The sequence below is a fragment of the Dermacentor variabilis genome, chromosome 8, assembly GCF_050947875.1.
Source record: "Dermacentor variabilis isolate Ectoservices chromosome 8, ASM5094787v1, whole genome shotgun sequence".
NCBI classification, from domain to species: Eukaryota; Metazoa; Arthropoda; class Arachnida; order Ixodida; family Ixodidae; genus Dermacentor; species Dermacentor variabilis.
Window position 1 is genome coordinate 79,055,213 of NC_134575.1, and position 22,679 is coordinate 79,077,891.

Genomic DNA, 22,679 nt, shown 5'->3' on the forward strand with positions numbered 1-22,679 from the left:
ACATTGCAACGAAGGTTTTGGAAGTGAGGCATTTCGGATATTACGTACAACATTCTTTGTGGGATTATCAGGGTCCATTGTAACGAGAGTCGACTGTATTGTTTAGTTAAAGGGGCCCCGAACCACCCAATGGGCTTGGTGAAAAAACAGTGTGTGGATAGCATATGCTGCTGTGAACCTCTCAGACAAATTCTGCAGTTGTAAATGGCAGGTAGACTTTACAAGCGGAGCACAAAGTCACCTTTCTCTCGAATGCTCTTTTCAGAAGCCTACTCCTTGCCCTTTTCTGGATGCTTTTTGTTATATTCCCATACGCAAATGTTATTAGCCCACAGCTGACATCAATCAAGAAAGGCATTTGGATCAGTGCACTTGTTCCTACTGTTACTGCGCATATTTATTGACACAGTTTAATAAACAGGCTGAAGTAAGCGACAATCTGCTTTCACATTTTGGTAATAATAACACACTTCCGGAAGATGATGGCTATCGTTTGGTCACGTTCGGCCACAGCCGCCTGCATAGCTGTCTGGCCCCTCAAATTTCAACTAGATTTGAACACTCAACTAGCCTCCAACCATGTGAAAGCTAAGGTCAGACCACACAGGCTTGCCAGTGCGCCCTCACATCTGGCCACTCCTGGTCAAATGCCTTGGCAGACTTTTACTGAGCTATGGATAGCGCTTCAAAATGAGCAAGTTGGATGTGGGGCTACTATTTGTTGGTCAAGTTGTGGCAAGACAAAGCCGGTCCACACACAAGCCCTGTCATGCACAAAGCAAGCGCTACAGTTGCATATACAGTCGAACCTGGCTATATCGAACTCGCAAATAAACGGCCATCAGTTCAATACTGAGCATAATGTGATATAAGCCTGCTAAATAATTGGATGTCATAACAGCACATACCATTTATAAAATCACTTTATTGATGAAACTAGCTTGGTTTCGCATGAAATAGTCCTGCATTTTCTTCTGCTTGGGCAATTTCGCTGCCTGCGACGCATACACTTCTCCACATTATCCAAGGAGTCGGAGCAGCTGAGGCCACAAACTTCCACATTCGTGCAGAATCACCGGACTAATGCGAGTGCACCAACCACTTCGGAGCATGTGGTCAAAGGACCGTCGTTGCTTTCCTCATTGTGCCCACTTTCACTTGTGCTCGGTACAATGTCGGCAATGTAGTCTTCATTTTTGGGCATTCCCGTGGTCACGACACCATCATCTTCACTCACAAACTCGTCCACTGTTGATTCGTAAACAGCTCCCGGTAATTCGGACAGCTTGCTCCAAACTTCGGCAACACCGGCAACGGCTTCGTTGCGTTCATCAGAACTTACAGTCATCACTGAGCACGCACAAGCCAGCACGTCTGAAGCAATTTCGAATGAACCACTTGTACACGGCCGTGCATTCACGTCGGGCGCCACGAGCACCGAGTCGCGGGTTTGGCTGCTTTAGCTCTAATTTGCCCCTTATTCTTCAAGATAGTGCTGAGAAGACACCTCGGAATCTTGCATGCTGCGGGGACATTCGACTTCTCACCGCGTTCGACCTGATTTATGATTTCAAGCTTTACGACGAAAGGCGAATTCTGCCGCTTCATCACGGCAACACTGCAGGAGAAGACCCAAAAAAGCAGCGAGACATCTCGCACTTTCGCCATCTTGCGCGACGAGGGCACAAGAGCCTCTGATTGGCCGTCTGAGCAAGCGCTGCGGGCAGACCAGGATCATTTTTCGCAGTGGGGTGTTGACGGCTCGTCTGAGGCAGTGTGGTCACGGTAGGGAGAGCGGTTGAATGGAGCCACACCGCGGGGTTTCCCCACCACTGCGAGGGAAAGCCAACTTCTGGGGGCACTTTTCCGCCACTTGACGTTCAATATATCGGGAATCGCTGCTATTTTTGTTCGATGTAAGCATAATTTTTGCTATATATACTCACTGTAACTATACCGTGTCCAGAAATTATTCAATATATAGAATAATTCTATGTGAACGGGTTCGACTGTAGCTACGGTCTGCTATGCAGTGTAGATACCATGGCCGCCGCGACAAGTCCACTGGATGAGCACACTGCGGCTGCCCGAGGACAACCGCGTTTGGTGCGTTGCAGGCACCAAAATCGAAAAATGTGGCGTCTGCGTGAACATCCAAAATCAAATTTCAACTGGGCGCCACAATGAAGTGGCGTTCAGTAGGTGAGGCTTTGTGGGCACAACCTGCTCCGCCGCAGCCTTCGCAGTGCAAATCATTGAAGAAGGCGGGGAAGCACAACGAACAGTGTGTCTGATTGCCAGCATCCGCATGGCAGCAGTACCAAATCATGACGCTAGTTCTTAAACTGAATGCACTGAACAACTTTTGGGGGCAAAGTATTTCTGAAATAGTCCAATTTAACTTCAAATGCATTTCTCAACTTCAATAAAAAGTGCTTCAGGGCCCCTTTAATTTAAAGCCCTTTTTTTGCCACACTAAACAAAGTAAGTAAAAAAAAAATCTTATGTAGAGAAATATGTATGCTCCTTGGAGTTGCTAATTTTGGCACATTTACATTTTGTGTGAATTAAGAAATGTTAACTTTTTTTGCCACTGGCGTGCATGTGAAGTTAAAGAAACGCAAGGTGTGACCAATGTTGTCAACAGCAATTGTAAGCTTCATGAACACATTTTCCATGTTTCAGGAACTATTCTGTGATTAGAGTCAACTTCCTGCAAACAAATTTACTTACAGAAAAAGATGGTGCATAAAAAAAAAAGCAACCCATCAGTAACAGTAAATTTTAGAATGTTTTTTTTTTTTTGGGGGGGGGGGGGGGGGACGATTGTCAAATCTTCCTGGCTTCAACCCTAACCGTGAATTCAAGGTTTGCAGGTCCCTGCTAAACAGAGAAAAGGAGTTGAAAAAAAGCAAACGCTACTCACTCAAGATGTAGTTGAAGAGGGCACAGTAGTTGTAGTACGACTCAAATCTCTCGTCAAGCTTTGGGGAGCCCTGAGGTCAACAAGAAGCAGAAGAAACAAGAATCAAATATTTGCCAGGCCACGGCCACAAAAATTACTAATGTGCATGTTGTTATCGAACTCAGGAGCTCTGTGGAAAATGATTATTCTAGAGGTGACTGCCAAGATCCGAACTGAATATGAAAGAATGTGGGCTGAAATAAGCAGTGCTACAGTCGCCGATTGATAAGACCGCCAGAACATCTGAATAAATGGGTCTACAAGATAGCAGATTCCCCACAATATAAATCACTTTATTCCACAAGTGGCCCAAAAAAGATGCGCCACATACTCGGATCATCACTTTTGGAGACACCTTCAATTTTGCGTGACTGTACAGCGCAAGACGCATTGATGTCTAGGAGCGCCAGTATTTTTGGCACGGAGCTAAGCACAATATATTATCACTGCGCAGAAGCACCAGTGCTCATTGACGCATCCGCTGCTACTCACGTGAAAATGAAAGTATCTTTCGAAAGCGATCGTTCATAAATGCGGCCCAAGTTTGTCAGACATTGTGAGGACTTTGTCAGACATTTGATGGCCACGATTTTCTAGCAATGCATCTTATGCTGCGTACTCCTTCTCAGCTGTTCACACTTCGTTAGTGGTCAGAGCGACACTCCGCACACATTATCAACAGGATAAACCGGCTACGAACAGCGGGTGATAAGAGTGGCATAGAATGAAACTGAAGGTGTCGCTACGAAATCGCAGCCCCTATGTAAACCACTGTCATGCTATCACTACAGATAGACTAAAGTATGGTCCATGCATGCACTGAATTTTCATCTGCGATTACTAGATTGACTAAGCTTCAGTTTTGCAGAGGTGCAGTGATATGGCCAACAACCATGCTGGCGATGTCTATAAGCAAAAACATCACTATTTTTGCTTGCCTTGGTGGCCATGTTACACATGCTCGTGCAGTCGTAGTCCGAACTGTACAGCACGCTGCAAAGTGTCTGAAATTTCGGTCATCTTTACAAATGAAGTCCACTGGGATCGTGGCTCTGCCAGAGGGGCGTCGCCACAGCACGAAAGCATGTCTGAATAATCGGCTGTTGACTGCAGTTGTTGCCATTATAGTATGAACCCAAATTAAAGCTATTTACTCATCCTGATGAAATGAAACTGATCTCTTCAAAAGATGGGGAAAGCCGCACCAATATTAGCTGGTAACTGTAATTTATCAACTCAAAGAAGCCTTCTCAAGAAAGCAGGCTATTATCGCAAATGCTATTTCATGCAACTTGCTGTGTACAGAATGTGGCGAAAGGTGGAGTGACAGCCCCAGAAAAGGGTTGGTCCCAGTTTCGACCTCGCTGCGCAAAACAAATTTTTCTTCAACTGCCAAGAACTACACTTCTGAGAAACCCATACAGGTGTCTACTATACTGTCATGCTACTGTCGGGCGACTACAGTGTTCTTCATACTAGTAAGTAAGTCGTCAGGTAAAGCAAATCTTTCTGTATCAACAACCATACATGCCGCAACAACAGTTTTACCAGAGCTCTACAGTGCAAAACAAATAAATGAGTACAAAATTAGAAGCCACCACAAGGAAATAGCTCGCAAACATTGAATAAACGCACTCTAACTTGCGGTCAGCCCGATCACCATACTCACCCGAGCATAGATCTGTCGGTAGTACAACTCCTTGTACAGGATCATGAAGATGTGATCTGTTGGAAAAAGAATTAACGTTACAAGAACTTATTTTCAGGCTTGGCAACACAGCCACATCACATGCGTTATAAGCATAAGTTAAAACACAGACAAGCTGAGAATGACTAAACGTGTTGTGTTTCCAAGCTCGCCTCCATTCGTAACACTGTACTGATTTCTGTCACCAAAAAACTTAACACTTGAAACTATGCCACGCTCAGGAAACAGCTAAAGAGCAAGTGTAGGTCACGCAAACAAGTAATGTAGCATAAGAGATGTTCTGATCAGCATTGTTCATTTGAATTTTAGAATTCTTGCCGACTGTACCTAGCGGAGAAGTGTCACCAGGCGAACAACTTCTGCGCACGAGTTTTTGCCCCTAAAGCTACGTGAAAGTGTTAGTCACAAATTACACGTAGTCAACAATTCTCATATTAACCTGCTGGACTATCCGCTCCAGATTACTCACACCTTTCATTTTATTTATTTATTTCGTACTGCCAACCTGTTTTAGAGGCCCTAGACAGCAGTGGGATATACATAAAGGGGTTTAACAACATAATAACATGTGAAACACAATAAAAAAAATATTAAAAAATGTGGGAACAAGCAAAGCATCATCTTGTTACAATGCAAAAAAGAAGAAACAACAATAAACAACAATATCAAAGAATTCTGCAATACAGCACATGTTTACACAATGGCTTATACACACAAAAAAAAATAAGGGTGCTCTTAACATGATATGATCTCTATCACATAGTATATGGAATAGGACAGAGAGTGCGGGGAACGTTTCGGGTCATAGATTAATGACAGCGTGCACAAAGGATGATGAGGTAGAGCTTTGAAGAACGTTTTCAGGCAGGGTGTTCCAGTCATGGATTGTTCGAGGGAAAAACGGCTGCTTAAATAAAGTGGTATGGTGCGAATACTCGTCTAACCTGAATTAATGTGACGAAGGCGTTGGGCGCCGGCTACAAGGGGCAATATACAATTTTTTATGTAGCTTTACATGCTCCCGATGAATTAAATATAACATTTCACGTGATTTACGGGTTTCGGTGGCACAACAGTTGAACCTCGGTATAGTGAACACGAACATAACGAATTATCGGATACAACAAAGTGAGTAAGTGATCCATAATTTTCTTCCTGCCAATATGGCTATAGCAAACGCAGCATATGATGAAGACATTGTAAACTTCACTGTCATCTCAATGCATCAAGGCACGTGCAGCGCCGCACACCACACGGAGGGGGACGGGGGACGCAACGATGGTTTCCGAGACCACTGCCGCCACCTGTGCTCGCAACAGTGCTCAGATGGGATGCTTGCTCACCATCCAAGATGTGGGCCATTTCTTTGGAGTTTGGCGGCGGCATCACCTTGCTGTGCTGTTCCATCAGCTTGGCGAGGCTGCAATGGCAAGTTGTTTCACCAGTTACGGGAGAGAACACGAGTAGCCTGATAAATTGGCAATTAAAAGGAGATGCAGCTTGCGGTAAGGAAGCTCTGCCCTGTCATTTTCATTGCAGTAATAATAATAATAATAATAATAATAATAATAATAAATATGAGTGCAGTAGTTCCTTCAGAAAAAATCTGGTGTAACCTACAAGAACACCTACTTTCCCCATGGTAGGGAAAGAGTTAAGCAGGGCAGTGGCAGCTGTCTTTTTACCTTTTGCCTGTCTCAACCCTTGAGATTTGTGCTAGTAATCTATCAAAATGATTTTTTTTTAGCACCACATTAAAAGGATTACAAGAAGCAGCAAAGTGGAGGCAGGTGACTTTTGCCTCTGTGATTCATTTGCGTTTGCTCACAGGTGGGGACCAAAAGGGCTGGTCACAGCCTTCGCACAGTCCCTAGCGTTTCATATTGTACACACGCAACAACTGAAAACAAATAAATATGGCATTAAATTTGGCTAAACGACCACACATGCCTGCAGGTGTGCTGGTACCAGGCAACAGGAAGAATGCATGCATACAATAAGGATAGGTATGTGCTAGTGCGCAAGATGAAGGTATGAAAATGAAGCTTCAAAATGTGCGGTTGCCCCATAAATGCAAGACAGCTGGGCCACCACTTATTTGACCACTGTATTTATCAGGGAGTCTGTTTTCACAGCCACACGCTTGGCGAGCTTGTATAAAAGCTAAGCTGGGAGACTTACTTGTTCTCGTAGACGCTCTGAATCTCGTACAGGTTTCCCTCCTGGATTGCCTTCTTGAGGAACATGAGCGTGCTCTGCATGGCTTCGGTAAGCTTGTAGCCGGCATTGTAGCCTGAAATTTTCAGGTAAAGATGGCTCAAGTGCAATGCTACCAATTCGAAGCTTTTGACCTTCTCAATGAAAGTTGCTGAAGCGCTAGACGTCGTAAAACTAGCAAGCCAAATGCACAAGAAGAAAGGGGGTTAACCGAGGGGCCCAGTTTTTATTAATCATACCATGAGAAGCCAACAAACAAAGACACCAAGGACAACATGGGGGAAATTACTTCTACTTACTAATTGATTTAAAGAAATGATAAATTAATGGCAATGCAAGTGGATGAAAAACCAACTTGCCGCAGATGGGAAAGAATCCAACGTCTGCATTATTCGTGCCAAATGCGAAATGAAGGCATCTTAATTTTTTCTGTCAGACGAAACTAAATGGCAGCCCCTGTCAATTTCGTTTGTAAATAGTTTACTACATATTAAATGTATGGCCGCGACAAAATGCTTACATATAAGGCTTGCTGAGCCAAAATTGCTCATATTTCTTTTTTGGCTGGTGTTTCGTAGCATCTTTCTCAACCAACAAACGATGGACACTCGTTAGGGCAAAACAAGCAGTAGCACACGTACAGTGTGCTTCCACATTTCTCCTAGCAGCCACAGAACAACATATTGCAGGATTTTTCTTTTTCACAAAGTTTACCGGCAAGCACAGCTACGGATGTTGAACTTACCATGAGGATCGGCGTCGTGGATCGGGTAGCCGTAGTTATCGACGTACTGTTTTCGTAAAGAAAGTAATGAAAAGAGTTACAGCGAGCAACATACTTTTTCATCGGTTTTTTAAGGTTTGTACATGTGTAGTACTTGAACCGGCGACATTCATTTCACGGAATCATGCCACTAGTACAAACAAACGACGCAGTCCAATTGACTTCTCCTCGCTGTAACAAATTCAACACATAAATTTTAACCCGCTTGTTTCCTGGAAAACCAGCACTATAGTCGCAGTTTGACATGCGTCGTTTTGACGAAAAGCATGACATATTGCGGCACGGGTGCACCACGTCGAGCGGGCTTACCTCGACGTCGTATTCCTCCTGATCGCCCATCATTGCGAATGTGTTCGTACGAAAACGTATCCGGTGATAATCGGCGTAGTCGGATGCGTGTAAAAACTCGGTTTAGCTCAAGTTACATGAAGCGGATGGTACACGCACGGCTACAGGCCTTACGGCAAAACGCCGAAGAGGCCCATTGACCAGTGTGAAGGACATAGTTCTTCAAAATGGCTAAAGCATAGAGAAAGTACGCAACAAATTCACTCACTAGACGTTCAAATTTATTTTTTAATTATTACAAGATTGACCTTAATATTACAAATGAATGCTTGAGATAAATTTATATATGTGCAAGAAGGTGAAGTTTTGTACTTTTTTTTAAGGTAATTTTTGTATTTAGGAAATCGACCACCTTTCTGTAGACGGCGCTGCGGCAGCTGTGTGTGGCGGAAGCACAGGTGATTTTCGTTGTCGTTGTTTCAGTGGCTGAGGCGCGTTAATTTTGTTTGAAAATGTCGTTCACATCGATTGCTTCATTTTTTTCCCCCTAAGTGCAAAGCGCTGGCCGATTTGTCGCCGTACGCTGGGTTTCGCCACGTCCTCCAGTGACGCAAATTCGTAGTCTCGCCAATCCCTCAAAGGTAAACCCGAGCGCTCCACGGGCTTTAGGCTTAGCCCGACGTCGGCGTCCGAAGTGCCCAGTGGTCCGAGCGTTGCGTCGTCCGAGGCTTCGTGGGAGCTGTTGACGGCATGCATTGAAGGCGGCACTTACGGTAAGCCGTCCGTTTTTCTCACTAGGCTGCTTGCGAAATGTCCGCGCTTTTCTGCGTTTCTTTCGATATGCAATATATTTGTGCGCAACCATGTGCCGATTTTACGCGTAGTCAGCGACCGTGTTTAGGCCTAGTCGCCTGGAGGTGCGCGCTGATTTCGTGAACGTTGTCGAATTTTTGCCTCACTCGAGCTGGCGAGGCACAGCGTTTTGGCTTGGTGCCATTCACGAGTGGTAACCAGCCCGAGTTCCTGTAGTCAGTGCGAACTATGGTAATTGTAACATAAATTGCAGTTTTGGAAGAAGGGGGGGGGGGGGATGGGTGAAAGGACGGTCGAAGCACTGTTTCGTGGGGCAACGGCATTGAAGTGACCCCGTATTTATAATTTGTTTTTGTTTTTTGACTTTCTTGTTTGCATCGCTGCTGAAGGTTTTCTAATCCTCTCAATATGGACCCCCACTTTCTCAGTCGCTCAGTCCTATTTCGGGAGCGCACTAGAGGGGAAAATCCCCGGGGCATTTTTGCGTTAGCGTGCATTTGATGGTATTTTTATTTCCGTATGGGCTCGTGTTCGAGTTGACGTTACAACAGGTGCTTGTCGCAAGCGTCAGTCATCGAACGGCAATTTTCAGTTCTCGAAACGCACTTGCCCGCAATCGATGTTGCGAGAAGCGCATTGCGGGTAAACGGTACGTGTGTAATAGGTGTTATATTTAGCACGAGCTTTTCCATGTTTGCTTGTAAGCTCGCCCGTGTTTAGTTGTGCTTACTTTGAAGATGGACCAATTCACCTTCGCCATAATGTTGCTTCAAATATTCCGTGCGCGGTGACTACATGGCCTTTGTTAGCGGCTGCCGCAAGAGGTGACATTTTCCCTTCTCTTGTCCTGTCACTGTGAAGCGTGGACAGTTCATTTCGTATGAACGTAAACCTTGTGTCTACAGGCAAGGCGGATAATATGGTGCAGCAGTGTCAGTCTGAGCCATAAAAGGCTTATTGTTACCATCACCGAAAGCTAGAAGAGTTGGTTACTGTCATTCAAAAGCTTGTTAGCAGTGCTGGTAAATACTGGCTCAACCCGCCGTGGTTGCTCAGTGGCTATAGTGTTGGGCTGCTAGGCACGAGATCGCGGGATTGAATCCCGGCCACCGCGGCCGCATTTCGATGCGGGTGAAATGCATAAACACCCGTGTACTTACTTAGATTTAGGTGCACGTTAAAGAACCCCAGGTGGTCGAAATTTCTGGAATCCTCCACCGCGGCGTGCCTCATACGTGGTTTTGGCCCGTAAAACCCCATAATTTAATAAATACTGGCTCGAGTGCACTTGACTAATGAGATCATCGGGATGCATTACTGCAAGGATTACAGGCGGAAAAGCCTGCATACTTGTCAATATTTGTGGTCCCATCACGTTCTTTAGTTTTTGTTATTTAAAACTGTTTTATATCACTGTGGTAGGAGGGAGGGTACAGGTATTGTAGCGATTGGCTTCTTGTATGCAAAAGGTCTCGTGTAATAATCTGTTAGCATCAACTTTTTGGTGGGGAGAGAGCAAGAATATCTCCTGTGGTTCGTTGCTCGAAAGTACAAAACACACGTTGCTGCTGTTTCATTGCTTTTAAGTCTAAACTCGCACAGTTTTGAAACAGCCGAGGGAGTGTTATGGCAACACAGAAATCTCCTCATTGAAAGTTCTCTAGGACAGAAAAGAAAAAGTTCTTTGTGGTGTTCTGCTGGTAAGCACAAGGTTGCAGGATTGATTCCCGGCTAACATAACGAAGGGGGCAGAATGCAGTAACACTCGTGTAACTTGTTGTCTTTGAACCCTAGCTTCTGTTTGTGATAAATGCTTAGAATGTGAAAAATGGCGTGATAGCACCCAATTATGTGGGAAAGTATAAATTGCAGATCAGATGCTGTGTGAATTATAACTTTGGGAACGTAACAATGACTTTTCGGACTAACAAAAACCCGTGTAACTACGCATTGTAGCACGTCAATGTGAAGCCCTTTTACATGAGACTGACGTCCTCGGGTCAAATAGGCAGCACTCTGTGAAGCTTCTAAGTCTTCTGCATTGCCTGCAACAATGCTTGCATTAGCCTTCCCTCGATCACATTGCGGCTGAGGTACACGATCTGCCAAAGCACTAACTGCATGTTCGTGCATTTGTGTCTTGAACCTTGTGGAGGCACTTGGCTATACGTTAGTTCCAAATTATCGATGTGCTTTTTGACGTCTATGTATGATGTGACTTTTGGGTGTCCTGTAGTCCTACCTCGTCCTTATCCATTTTCCGGGCTTTGTACATATCTTGATGATTGTGCCTGTGCACCATGCTCACAGAGCATGGGCAAAACTTCGTGATTGGCTTTGCTAGTGTAAAGTGCACAATATTTCATCTAAGTTGCTTTATTTTCTGGTTGCACTTTGGGAGACTTGTACCCTAGTGTTCGAAGTTGGTCGACGGTTTGCACTGATGTTTATTGTAGGGAAATCCAGGAGTAGGCTGAAAAGTGATTTGTGGTTAAGGCTTCAGTTCAATTACTGCTGCTAAAGACCTGAATTTGTATTGCACATAAACACCCTAGCATTGGCTTCTAATTCATTGTCTTCTGCACAGATTAGTGCAGACATTTTCAGTTGAAATGGCGCTGATCAGGATAGGAATTCTGACACTTGAGTGTAGGCACATGGGTAGGAAGGGAGGGGGGGGGGGGGCATTCTACTCATTCTAAGTCAGTTTTCAAATTTATGGTGAAGTTGTTTAAGGCACCCCTTCATTGGGTTGCCACTGCCCCTTTGAGGGGGAACATTTCTTTTAACATGAAGGCTAACTGTAGCGAGTGCCAAGTAAAACGAGTAGCTGTTTTTTCTTCTCTCACCTTTTGGCTAGCCTTATTGGCAAACAATGCTGACATCATAGATGTGGAAGAAAAAATTGGGTTTGAGCCACTATCTAGTGAAGGTTTTCATGGAGAGCCCTTGCTTGAGCCAGTAGGCAGTTGGAAGTATACATAGATTTGTTACTCACAGTCTAGCTGCGAGGTCTGACCTTCCAAACACGCGTCAACCAGGTAGGTCATCCATTTGCGAGTTTGAATGTCATCCAACACCGACTTGCGACAGCTCTTGTCTTAACGCAGTCGCTGCGCTTTGCACTAGCGTGTTGAATTCAGGTAGGTTGAGGTGACAGAGGGCCGTTTGCGGATTTTCTTTGAGCTTGCCTATAAGATTGGGCGGCATCTTTTACTGGTTTTTGGAGAGCAGATCGCAGAGCCTTGCGAAAGAATATGTGGATGTGAAATGCTTTGTGCTTTGATGGATGCATTGTCTTCAACAATGGCATTTGGCATTGCTGTTATCTGCTGTCACATCTACAGTATGCTGAACAGAATTCTTGCTATGTAATCCCGTAACTGCATGCTGAATAAAATACTGACTGTGCAAATGTACTTTGGAAGTGCAAGGTGTGCAGCTTGTGTTGAACACAGGACTCACAGATGCATCCAGTGTACAATTTGCTATGCCAACAACCACATCCAACAAGTTTCCGACATGTTCCGGCAGATGGGACAGCCTTCTTTCAGACCTCTCATGAGTCCTTTTGGACATTGTGTTGATGTATCTCTTACTCTGTGGTTGTTACTGTGCAGTATTTGCAGTCTTAAAGTGGTGAGGGGGGGGTTGATACTGCTGCTGCTACTGGAAGGCAAGATCAGTGCCACTAATCCTATGTGACTGCTAATCCCTACTGTGTACTTCGCCAAGCACCACTTGCCTTCAAAAAGAAATTGCAGTTGTGCTGTTGTGCGGCGGATGTTAACGTTTTTGCATCTTATGCACGCAGGCAGGCAGCCTGCTCTGCTGTGAAGGACGGCACATCGTGTGTTGAGCTAAACTGCGGGAACTCACGGCAGTGACCATGTCAGTGCACTACAAGTTCAAGAGTAGCCTGGACTTCGACACAGTGACCTTTGACGGCCTGCACATCTCAGTGGGCGAACTCAAGAAAAACATCCTTCAGCAGAAGAAGATTGGCAAGGCAGCTGACTTCGACCTGCAGATCACCAATGCACAGACCAAGGAAGGTGAGCAGGAACGCTGTTCTAGACTGATGCCATAGAAAAACAATTCAGGACTGGAAAGGTTAATATCAGTCCAGGGGCTATCTGCGAAAAGAATTTCTGCATTTTACATGTGTTTGAATAGGCTGCACCGGAGTTGGGTCTGAGCTAAAGCTTCCTCTTAAAGGAGCTAGTGGGAAAATTTAGTTATGGTCAACCTGAAGTTCTCAAGTTCCCCTTTCCCTCTTTCATGCAGTGTACTCGTCCGATGACTACCTGATTCCCAAGAACACATCTGTGATCGTCGCCCGTGTCCCAGTCACCACCACGGGCAGGAAGAACTGGTGAGCTTTGCTGATGTTTTGCTTGCATCAAAAAGATGTTGACGCAAAAATAGAATCGATCTACGATGCTGTGTAGATTGCCCTCCTATGAACCTTGCAGCTTGTTTTATTCCCGCAGGTGGTTTAGTTCCCTGAAGCTGCAAATGACTGAATTGGCTGCACACATTCTCAATTTTAAGTTGCCCAAGATAAATGGGGTCTAAGTATTCTAAGCTTTGCCAGTGATTTCGGCTAATCGCATTGGCCAGTGTTCATTTCATTTCATGCTGAAGTGCAGTGTAAGCTATTGAAGTGCTTTGAATACTATTTCTCTCACAAATTTATGTCATAGACACTTGCAGTGCATTTTCACAATGGTAGTGCTTGTCCCTATCAGTTGAGCTGACACTAACCTTATATTACGTTTGCCCTTGGCTTTGCATAATTATGGCTTGAAGTTAAGGCTTGTAGTCCTAATGTGGAGAGGGTTCAAGCAGTGGGTGGAATGCTGAATCCAAATTTCAATGCCTTTCTGGCTATGGTGAAAGCAACACATGCCTGCGTGTCCCTAGTTTTGTGGGCACTTAAGTATGTTTGTATGAACATACAACTTCCCCCTGAAGGCATGCCATAGCCATTTCTTTCGCTGTAGTGGCTTTGAGAAATACCGTAGAATCTCGTTCACATTTTTATTGGGGAAAAAAACATACTATCCGACGTCACTAAAAATTGTATTCGACGTACTCGTAATACGAAGTGTTGTGTGAAAGATTGCAGCAATGAGATGCCGACATGCACCAATCTGGTCGAGCCCGAGCAGGCCGGTGCCCACTCGGCAAAAATCATTGCGGCGCAAGACGTTGATGAGCGCCCTGAGAAATACATTGCCGTTCTAAGCAGTGGGAAACAAAATTGAGCTGGCAGGCAACAGCAGAGCGAGAGGCGACGCTCACATCCCGCCACCTGCGGCAGGGAACTTTTGCACATTTGGGTTATTTCCTATCAAGCCTTTGAGGGTCGATTTTTTTCGCTATATGCGACCGCCCAGGGTCGATTTTTTTTTTAATTGCAGATTTCAATTCTTCTTAGGGACTTATTTCGAAAAAAAGTAAAAATTTTTCTAGGGTGACGGTAAAGTGAGAAAAAAAGACATATTGCATTGGTATATATGTACAGGCGCCCAAATCTTTAACTGGTGTGCGCGAGCGGCGACTTTTCCGTGCGTCGGCGCCGTATGACGGGGTGAGGCTGGAAACAGCTTAGCAGACGATGGGCCCAGCTGAGCGCGCTTTGTCCGCATGCGCTTAGCCTCAGACTCTTTCCAGCCGCACCCTGTCATACGGCGCTGACGCACGGAAAAGTCGCCGCTCGCGCACGCCAGTTAAAGATTTGGCGACTGTACTCTTCATTCATGAATAACAACAATAAAAAAGGAAATAAACTTAGAATTAAATTTTATGCATTTTTATATACATAGGTGAAGGCCTTGAAGATCTGCACACGAGAATATTTCGCAAGACTCAAATGTTCCTACTAATACACTAATATCTTATATGTACATCCATAGCGTAATCGAACTGCGTAGGTGCGCGCACTCAAGAAAACTGTGTGGTTGTGTACCCGCCAAAAAAGCATAACGTGGGACAAACTTCCGCTAATCTTCACCTTATCACCAACCAGAGGCAATTAGTTTTCGGGAGTGTCAAAAAAAACAAGCAATGGAAACGCATGCACGGCGGCATCCTTCCTATGCGCACCCCTGTGAGCACTAAACGAGCGAGAAAGAGGCGGTAGCCCTTTGAGCGATTAATTAGTAACGATATAGCCAGCCGAAACCGCCCGCAAAACAAAACTGGAACCGCCACCGCCCACGCGCACGTCAATGTGCAAGGGTATAGACGCGTGGGAGCGAACTAGCTCTAAAAGAAACCATGCAACGAAAATAGAGAGGAAGGCGAACGAAAAATCTAGGAGCCGGAAAAAGTGCCATACAATTGCAGCATGGCGGGGTACTGAAGTTCAGTTGGTGTCGAAAGACAGGGTTTCCCGGAATATAGGAAAATTAAAAGAGCACAAGAGGACACAAAGCCAAACAACACAAGCGCTCAGTAACAGTTGACACCTCTTGGAAAAATGTCAAATGATGAAACAATAATTCAAGGTTTGCACATGCGCAAATGGTATGCACATGTATTTTTAGTGCACAGGGGCACTCAAAACAAGAATTTGGTAGCCTTCCTTTATCAGACTTGAGGACCTCGTGAACTCAACATTTTCAGCAGCCTCGCTGCTCTCTTAGTCAAGCTAACGGATGTGTCCGTAAACATAACGTATGTACACGATTCTAAGTAGACCACTTTTTTAAAATTTGAAAATCTGAAGTGGCGGGGGGGTCGACTTACAACCGAAACCAAAACATGGCACCGCCAAAAAAGCGAGACCAACGGGAGCTACAACGTAGCTACAATTTTATGTTTGCTCTTTGGCCCTAACCGTAGCTTTTTGCTATCCTGCTTGCTTGTTCGCTTTTCGGAATGGTTTTTCAACATTTTTGAGAGTTTCACAGTGCACACAACACTCGTGGGGGGGTGCTGATAGTTGATGGAAACGCCGCTGGATTCGCGGCGGCACCGACAGAATGGCGGTGCTTGCGGGGAGTATCGGTAGTTCATGGAAGAGCAGATACCGCTTGCGGGTTTCTCTTTCCCTGTTGCGCTTAGCTTTCTCTGCACAGCGGGCCACAAGTTCGATGTTTCTGAACGGGTGGAGTGCGAGTGGCAACTGCAGTGAAGTCGCCACTCCCGTCACAGGTGAAAATGCAATTTTCACCTGTGACGGCAAGTGAGGAATTGCCCACGTGCCGAAGTCTGGCCACTTTCCAGAGCTGTAGGCTAAGCTTGCGACGTAGGTCGTTGAAATGTGTGATCGGTTCCTGCCACTAAAGTGCGACATGGTCCTGAAACAAGCCTGAATCTTCATCTTTTAAGGGTATGCTCTGCTGTGAGTACGAGTGGCTGGCGGTAGAAGACCGCGAACTTACGCCAATCGGACCTATCAAAAGAGCCTCCCTGACGGCTGTGTGTGGTTGAGTGCATTCGGCGTGGGCTGCTGTTTCACAAGATGTCATGGTGTGGTTGTTTGCCAAATGTGAAATTTCGCTGGACGACGACGTGCTATGGGACCGTAGCAATGATGGCGATGGCAGCACTAGTGAAGACGAGTAGTCTAGTGACCATGTCAGCTGCTAATAAATTTTCGTTATCAAATGTGCCTTCGGGTATGCTCTTCTTTAATTTTCCCTGTCACGCGATATGGGGGGTCGACTTACATTCGTGTAAATACAGTATTAACCCGTAAAGAAGTGTAACTGTGGTGGGGTTTTCTTTTTTTTCCTTTGATTGGGAATGTGGGCACCGAGAAATACTACGAAACTTGATTGCATCAACGAGGTTCTGCTGTATTGAGTTACGAAGGACACACCGTTGTTTACGCATGAAGAGTTCATTTTCTTATGCTGATCTCTGTCCTCTCTTTCTCCCTTTCCATTCCTTCTCTGCGTGCCTGCTGCCCACCTTGGCGCCACCTGGCAGCAGCAGGGAGCGCAACCGTGATGGCGAGCACTCAGTCCCGGACGTATGTAGCCCACTCTGGGGGAAAAAGTGCACATGCAAAAAACCCTCCTCCTCCTCCTCTACTACTCTTCATCAGATTTGCGCCTTCTCTGCTCCCGTTGTGTCTGTCTTGCATTGATGATGATGTTTAGCCTTCTATCCCGCCGCCACTTTGCACGACCGCGGAAGAGGGAAGAGTGCAGCCGCAGACCTGTCGACGGCGCCCCCTTGTCGTTGCTCAAGGAGCGTGCTTTACCTGTAAAGGGCCGCAGTGCCCTGGCCCCCTTCGCTTGGCAGGCCTGCCTTGCATGCTTGAAGGCATACGGCCGTGTTTCCGCAGCAGTGTTACCTTTTTTTTTCTTTTTTTAGTTCTGCGTGTCTTGCTACGTAGATTGGGTAGTTGGGGGGGCATTAGTTCCGAGTTGTTTGCCACGGTGCATGCCGAAACATTAATTGGAGAAGCTTGTGTGTTTCATTCTGTCCTCTTTTTTTTTTTTTTTCTTTGATGCGTTTGTTGCGTAAAACAGGACATTGGTTTGACAACATGTACTGCCGAGTTGCTTTTATTTTATGAAGGTGTCAACAGAAGGCTAATTTACTGGCTGTGATCTGGTTTTACTGGCTATGATCGTATCCCTTCTGCTGCTATGCGGTAGAAGGGGTCTAATGACATTTCCAGCTGTACAGAAGCTATTGTGGATGGCTACAAGACTTACTGATTGATAGGCCTGGCTCATTATGGCTTCATGACAGAAGTCACTTGCTGTGATGACCTTGATAGACATTGAAGATGGTGCTGCCACCTGACAGGGCAGATGTTGCATGTATTCTCCATGTTACTTGGTGTGCACTTAGGTGTGTTTGCATAACAGTAGTGCAAGTGCTTATACCCTATGAGGGCAACCTTGTGCATGTCGATGTTTCTCAGAAATGTGTTTGGAGCGTACAAGTTAACTGCTTGGTACAAGCACTGGCTCTGCTTGCTGGCACCTGAAACAGTAGCTGTCAGCTTTTAGATGTGGCACTAAGCCTTTTGTGAGTACCAATGCTGTCAGCTTGGAAAAGTATCAATTTTGGTACTTGAGTGGCCTAACATATTATGGGCCTTATGGGGGCCATCTTGTTCGTGCATAATGTCTATGGACCATAGGTTTCAACAACTGTTATTAGAGACTTAGCTTTAGCGTGTGTTGTGATAGGCAGCGCCGCTATGAATTTGAAGGCAGATTTTTATGCGTGCTCACTGTTGAAACTTAGCGGAGTTTTTGGATGCCTTGTAGGTTTAGAGGCCCTAAAAATCGCCAGAAACATTGCATCTCAAGACCACTCTTTCGTCATAGAAAACACTGCCAGATGGTGAAATCCGCGTTTTTTGCTTTCAGATTATTTGCCTTCTTTTTTTACACTACAGTTGAATCCCGCCACAACGAATACCGCCACAACGAAATTTCCGCGACAACGAATAATTTTTTATTCCCCGCGAGTATCCTATAAGAATTAATGGCCTAAATTTCTCTGCACAACGAACCATTTTTGCAGAGCGTTTCCGCTTCAACGAAATTTTCGCGTTCAAAATCGAAACCGAAACTAGTTTTATTGGCGAGAAGTCCAAGTCAAATCCAAAGCCACATTAAGCATGTAATCACGTGATTGCAGTTCCGCCATTTTGGCTTTGTGTCGTGGTCGCGTTGTTCACTCGCTGCCTTTCTCTTCGACAACGACGAGTTTTCATCCGCAGGACACGATGGCAACGCAAGTGAAAAAACGCAAAACTCTTTCCCTTGAGCAAAAAGCTCAAATAATCGCCCAAGCAGAAAGCGGAAGGAAGAAAGCGGCAATTGCTGAAGACTTCGGAATTCCTGCAAGTTCGCTGTCAACGATTCTAGGCAATAAGGACAGCGTGAGAATGGCACTTGCTTCAGGCACATCCTCGAAGCACAAAAAGGTGACGCGGCCCCTCCATGAAGAGTTGGACAAAGCAGTGCATGCGTGGTTTGTGGAAGCACGAGCCAGCAACGTCCCCCTGTCCGGAAGCATCGTCCAGCAGAAAGCCTTGAACTATGCATGCCTACTTGGCATTGATGATTTTAAAGCCAGCATTGGCTGGCTAAACCGTTTCAAGGCCCGCCATAACATCGTTGGAAAAGTGTTGTGCGGCGAGTCAATGTCAGCAGACGTGGACGGAGCAGCTGCTTGGAAGGCGAGTAACATGGCCGGAATGTCTGCTGCCTGGAGCACACTGGGGCGCTCAGTAATTGTGAACTGTTTCAGGCACGCCGGATTTGCCGAAGGTCGACCCGTACACTCTGCTGGCCTAACACCAGGCGTTACAGACGACGACGAAGAGGCGTCACCGGCTCCGGGGATCGCGGCCGCCTGGAAAACGCTGGGAGAAATAGGAACCGTGCCGCCTAATCTCGAGCTCGACGAATACATCGGCGCTGACGCTTGTGTTGTTGTTCACGAAGATGTGAGTGATGAGCAGATCATAAAAGCTGCCCGGAATGATAAGGACTCTTCCGATGAAGAAGACGACGACGTACAGGAAGCGCCGGCTGCGGCAACCGCCGTACAGGTGATGGACGCTTTTGATGTCATCAGGAATTTCGTTGCTGTCCGAGACGACGATGTTGCAATGGGTTTGCTGACCGAGTGCGAAAATCGCGTGACGGCGTTGCTCGCCGTGAAGCGTAAGCAAACCAAGCTTACAGATTTTTGGCATTAAACGCCTTTGCTGCTGCTTGGGCAATTCTTTCTGCGTTTCACGTCAAATTTTTGCGATAACGAAGTTCCGCGAGAACGAATTTTTTTTCGTGCACCGTGAATTTCGTTATAGCGGGATTCAACTGTATCTTCTATACATTCACCAAAGACATGTCTACTACGAATATAGTCGATCCTGGATTTATCGAACTCAAAGGGAATTGCAAAATAGTTCGATATTGTCGCGTCGTAGTGACGGTAAAGAAAACAGCCAAGCTGGGAAAGACAAAACTAGCGTTTTATTGGGCGAACTTGTGCCCTCAAAACAGGCTACACTCAGAGCGCCGAACACACTCGGTGATCGTCGAAAATCTGATCAATGGGTCAAGCGCGTCAGCTTTTATACATCAATCGTCGAATGTTCCAGACTAATCGCTGGGACCTGCGTGTCTTCCACAAAGTTCTACACTATTCGTGTCGCGCATACATGCAATCAGATTACACGGTTCGGTGATGAACAGCGGATGGAAGCATCCGATAACATTCCAGAAACTGTCAATACATGCAGGCGCGTCCTGTGCTGTGCGATAACATTTGTTAGGGGGTGAAACGTGTCGCCAGATAAAGACAAGTACACGTGTCAATATGTCAGTAATTCCAAATACAAAATATGCCTATTTAAAGCTTATGGTAAAACAGTGCAGGTCTCAAAATGGTTTCCCAAGATTGTGCCATGTGGGAACTTAACGATTTGCTCACAATATGGAAAAGAACAACCCGAAAGCCTCTGCACTTTATTTCGTATGAAAGAAGTCAGTAACCTTGGCTTGCTCCTTGTGCGCCATCAAGCTCATCAAACCATCCTCAGTATTGCTGAGGCCCTCCAAATAAGCACTAAGCTACAACAGCGGCGAATGACGCTGGACGCCGATGCAAAGTCTGCTGCGGTACAAAGTTGTTTAGCAGCAGCGTCATCCCGCGAAATGAAAACAGTTCACGACCGTGGTTTCTTTGACATCGTTCCAAGCACTGGTCATCATCTGTATTGCTCTGTGAAGGCCAATTTTTAGTGTGACAAGCAGCTGCATGGAGACTCCTACAGGCAAGCACTTTCCCTACGCCACTACTCGTGCACCAATTACGCTCGGAAGCATACTCCTCACACTGTAAGACATGCAATGTGCAGACCTCCATCACATTATATGGGCATGCCCATCAGCTTCGAACAATATCAGATGCAGCATAAACTATAACACTAAAATAAAAACCCCCTGAGCAGTGGTAGGCTATGCTGCTCAGTAAATAAATGCCCAGGAGCCCAGCTCTGGGCTGTGCAACTGGCGGAGGATGTCGCTATGGTTGAAGACCTGGTTTGTGTGACAGAAACAGGAGCTTTATGGGGCTAGCCTCCCAGCCCCTCCTTTCATCTTTCGAACCCATCACGGGCTTTTCAATAAAGTTGTTTCCCGAAGGCATGCGCCGTCCGAAACTTCCGTTTTCCAACAGCCATCGCAACTGAAACAGGGCACTCCGCTCAAAATGGCGAATGACACTCCTTTGTCTAGCAGACAATGCTTCCCAGCGTCCAATCGGCAGGCAGGATTTGCCCCACGTGATACAAGAACGCCGATGGCGTGCGTGTATTTAGTGTTTTTTTTTTAGGCAGCCTAGCTCTACTGTTGCCTGACGGAGAATCATTTCCCACCAAAATGATAAAGTAGAAAAGTGCAGCTTTCAAACAATACCAAAACGGCCGCACTCTGCTGCGCTGTTGCTACGGGGCAGGAGTTTGAATTTGAGCTATCTTGCAGTCTATTTACGAGCGAAAATTGTCGTGGTACTCGCTTTAAAATCTGCTAATGCAATAAATACTTGTCAGAGGACTGTAATATTTCATAAACAGGTTCTTCAGAATCTATAGATTCTGAAAAAAAATTTCGGAAAACCGTTTTTTTTTTTTAAATATTTTTCGCTCCTAAACAGCCGCGTTGTTACGACTGTGAGGTGGTCCCGTAGCACTCGTCACCCGTTTCGTGACAGAGCGTTGGTAGCAAAGACTCCGAGCCAGGCGTCGGTGAGAATAACAAAAGGGACTTTATACACTATATACAGGTCATTATACAGGACATGAAGGGATCGGCACTGGGGCCGGGAGCTCGCAGCAAACGCGACTGTTCCCGCACGGTGACGTCCGGCGAAAACGCGTGACACATTTCACTCCAGTCGAGAGCGGCACCCTGCTCCCGGTGGGTCGGCGGATCCGGTTTTCTAGGCGGCGCGCCGCGGCTTATAAGCCCCCAGAAACCATTGTCACTCAAACGGCCCAATACAAAGTGAGCACTCGACGGTCGTCCGAGAGGTCCAACCAGCGACTGCGCTGGCCACCCCGTTCAAAGTTGGCGGGCGCGGTGACCTCCAGGCAAGGGGAGGTACGGCGCCGGGCTGTCTGGCACTTGGCGACACGTTTGAACATGTTGCCCGCCGATGCTTCTCCGGAGGACACCACTGCCTGATGGCTCAGCATCTTGACTTGTCAAGGGAGAATTAGGGCGCTGTGCCTTTCGGCGCAGCCCCGGGTTTGTCCAAAGGGCGCTCGCAGGATAAATTCTGCATCTTGCAGATTCGGAATCCGGGCTTGTGGTAATGGCACAACAGCGTCTCCCCTTATTATTAAAGTTGAACGCATGTGTTTTTTTATTAGAAAGCACCTGCGGAGCTTCTAATTTATTTACTCGCGTATAACCCGCCCTTGCATATAACCCGCACCCCTAACTTTGAACCCCATGAAATAAAAAAAAATATCCTCGCGTATAACCCGCACACTTACCTGAAAAAATGAGGACTAGGAAGTTACAACTGAGCAAACAGTCACCATTTTAGTTTTCAAAACAAATATATTTGAAAACGACTGCCGCAACGTTGTCAGTGCTGTCGTTCAATTGTCAATCGTCGCCACACTCACTGCTGCCGTCTGAGGCTTCATCGCCGCTCTCAAAGACGTAATCATCTTCGGTACCATCTAGGCTGTTGCTTATGGCACACTTCTTGAAACTCTTGCGTACCATGTCGGCCGGGATCATCCCCCATGCATCTACGATCCACTGGCACAGCAGTGCAATATCTGGCCTTCGCACGCGTCCCGTCGGCGTAAGGGCGTAAAGGCCATCGGCCATCCACTGGGCATATAGCCGCTTCACGTGAGCCTTGAAAGGCTTATTGATGCACACGTCGAGTGG

The 22,679-nt window shown here is 46.1% G+C and overlaps 2 protein-coding genes across 8 annotated transcripts in view; one reads left to right on the forward strand and one right to left on the reverse strand.

Moving 5' to 3' along the window:
* The window catches only part of eIF3l (eukaryotic translation initiation factor 3 subunit l), a 45,296-nt gene extending 37,127 nt beyond the window's left edge, over window positions 1–8,169 (reverse strand). Inside the window, exons 1-6 of the mRNA XM_075702425.1 lie at window positions 7,984–8,169; window positions 7,636–7,681; window positions 6,855–6,966; window positions 6,017–6,093; window positions 4,635–4,690; window positions 2,927–2,996 (exon numbers count right to left, since the gene is read on the reverse strand). Of these exons, the coding sequence (XP_075558540.1) occupies window positions 2,927–2,996; window positions 4,635–4,690; window positions 6,017–6,093; window positions 6,855–6,966; window positions 7,636–7,681; window positions 7,984–8,016 (394 nt within the window). The 5' untranslated portion in view covers window positions 8,017–8,169. The remainder of the gene's footprint in view (window positions 1–2,926; window positions 2,997–4,634; window positions 4,691–6,016; window positions 6,094–6,854; window positions 6,967–7,635; window positions 7,682–7,983) is intronic.
* A 227-nt stretch (window positions 8,170–8,396) lies between these two features.
* snama (something that sticks like glue) overlaps window positions 8,397–22,679 on the forward strand; it is a 95,254-nt gene continuing 80,971 nt past the window's right edge. For 5 of the 7 annotated variants that reach the window (XM_075702426.1, XM_075702432.1, XM_075702430.1 and 2 more), the window contains exons 1-4: window positions 8,397–8,735; window positions 12,590–12,830; window positions 13,063–13,150; window positions 16,720–16,762. In XM_075702426.1, coding sequence (XP_075558541.1) covers window positions 12,665–12,830; window positions 13,063–13,150; window positions 16,720–16,762 — 297 coding nt within the window. In that variant the 5' untranslated portion in view covers window positions 8,397–8,735; window positions 12,590–12,664. The remainder of the gene's footprint in view (window positions 8,736–12,589; window positions 12,831–13,062; window positions 13,151–16,719; window positions 16,763–22,679) is intronic. The other 2 variants (XM_075702428.1, XM_075702429.1) reach the window with 1 other exon arrangement.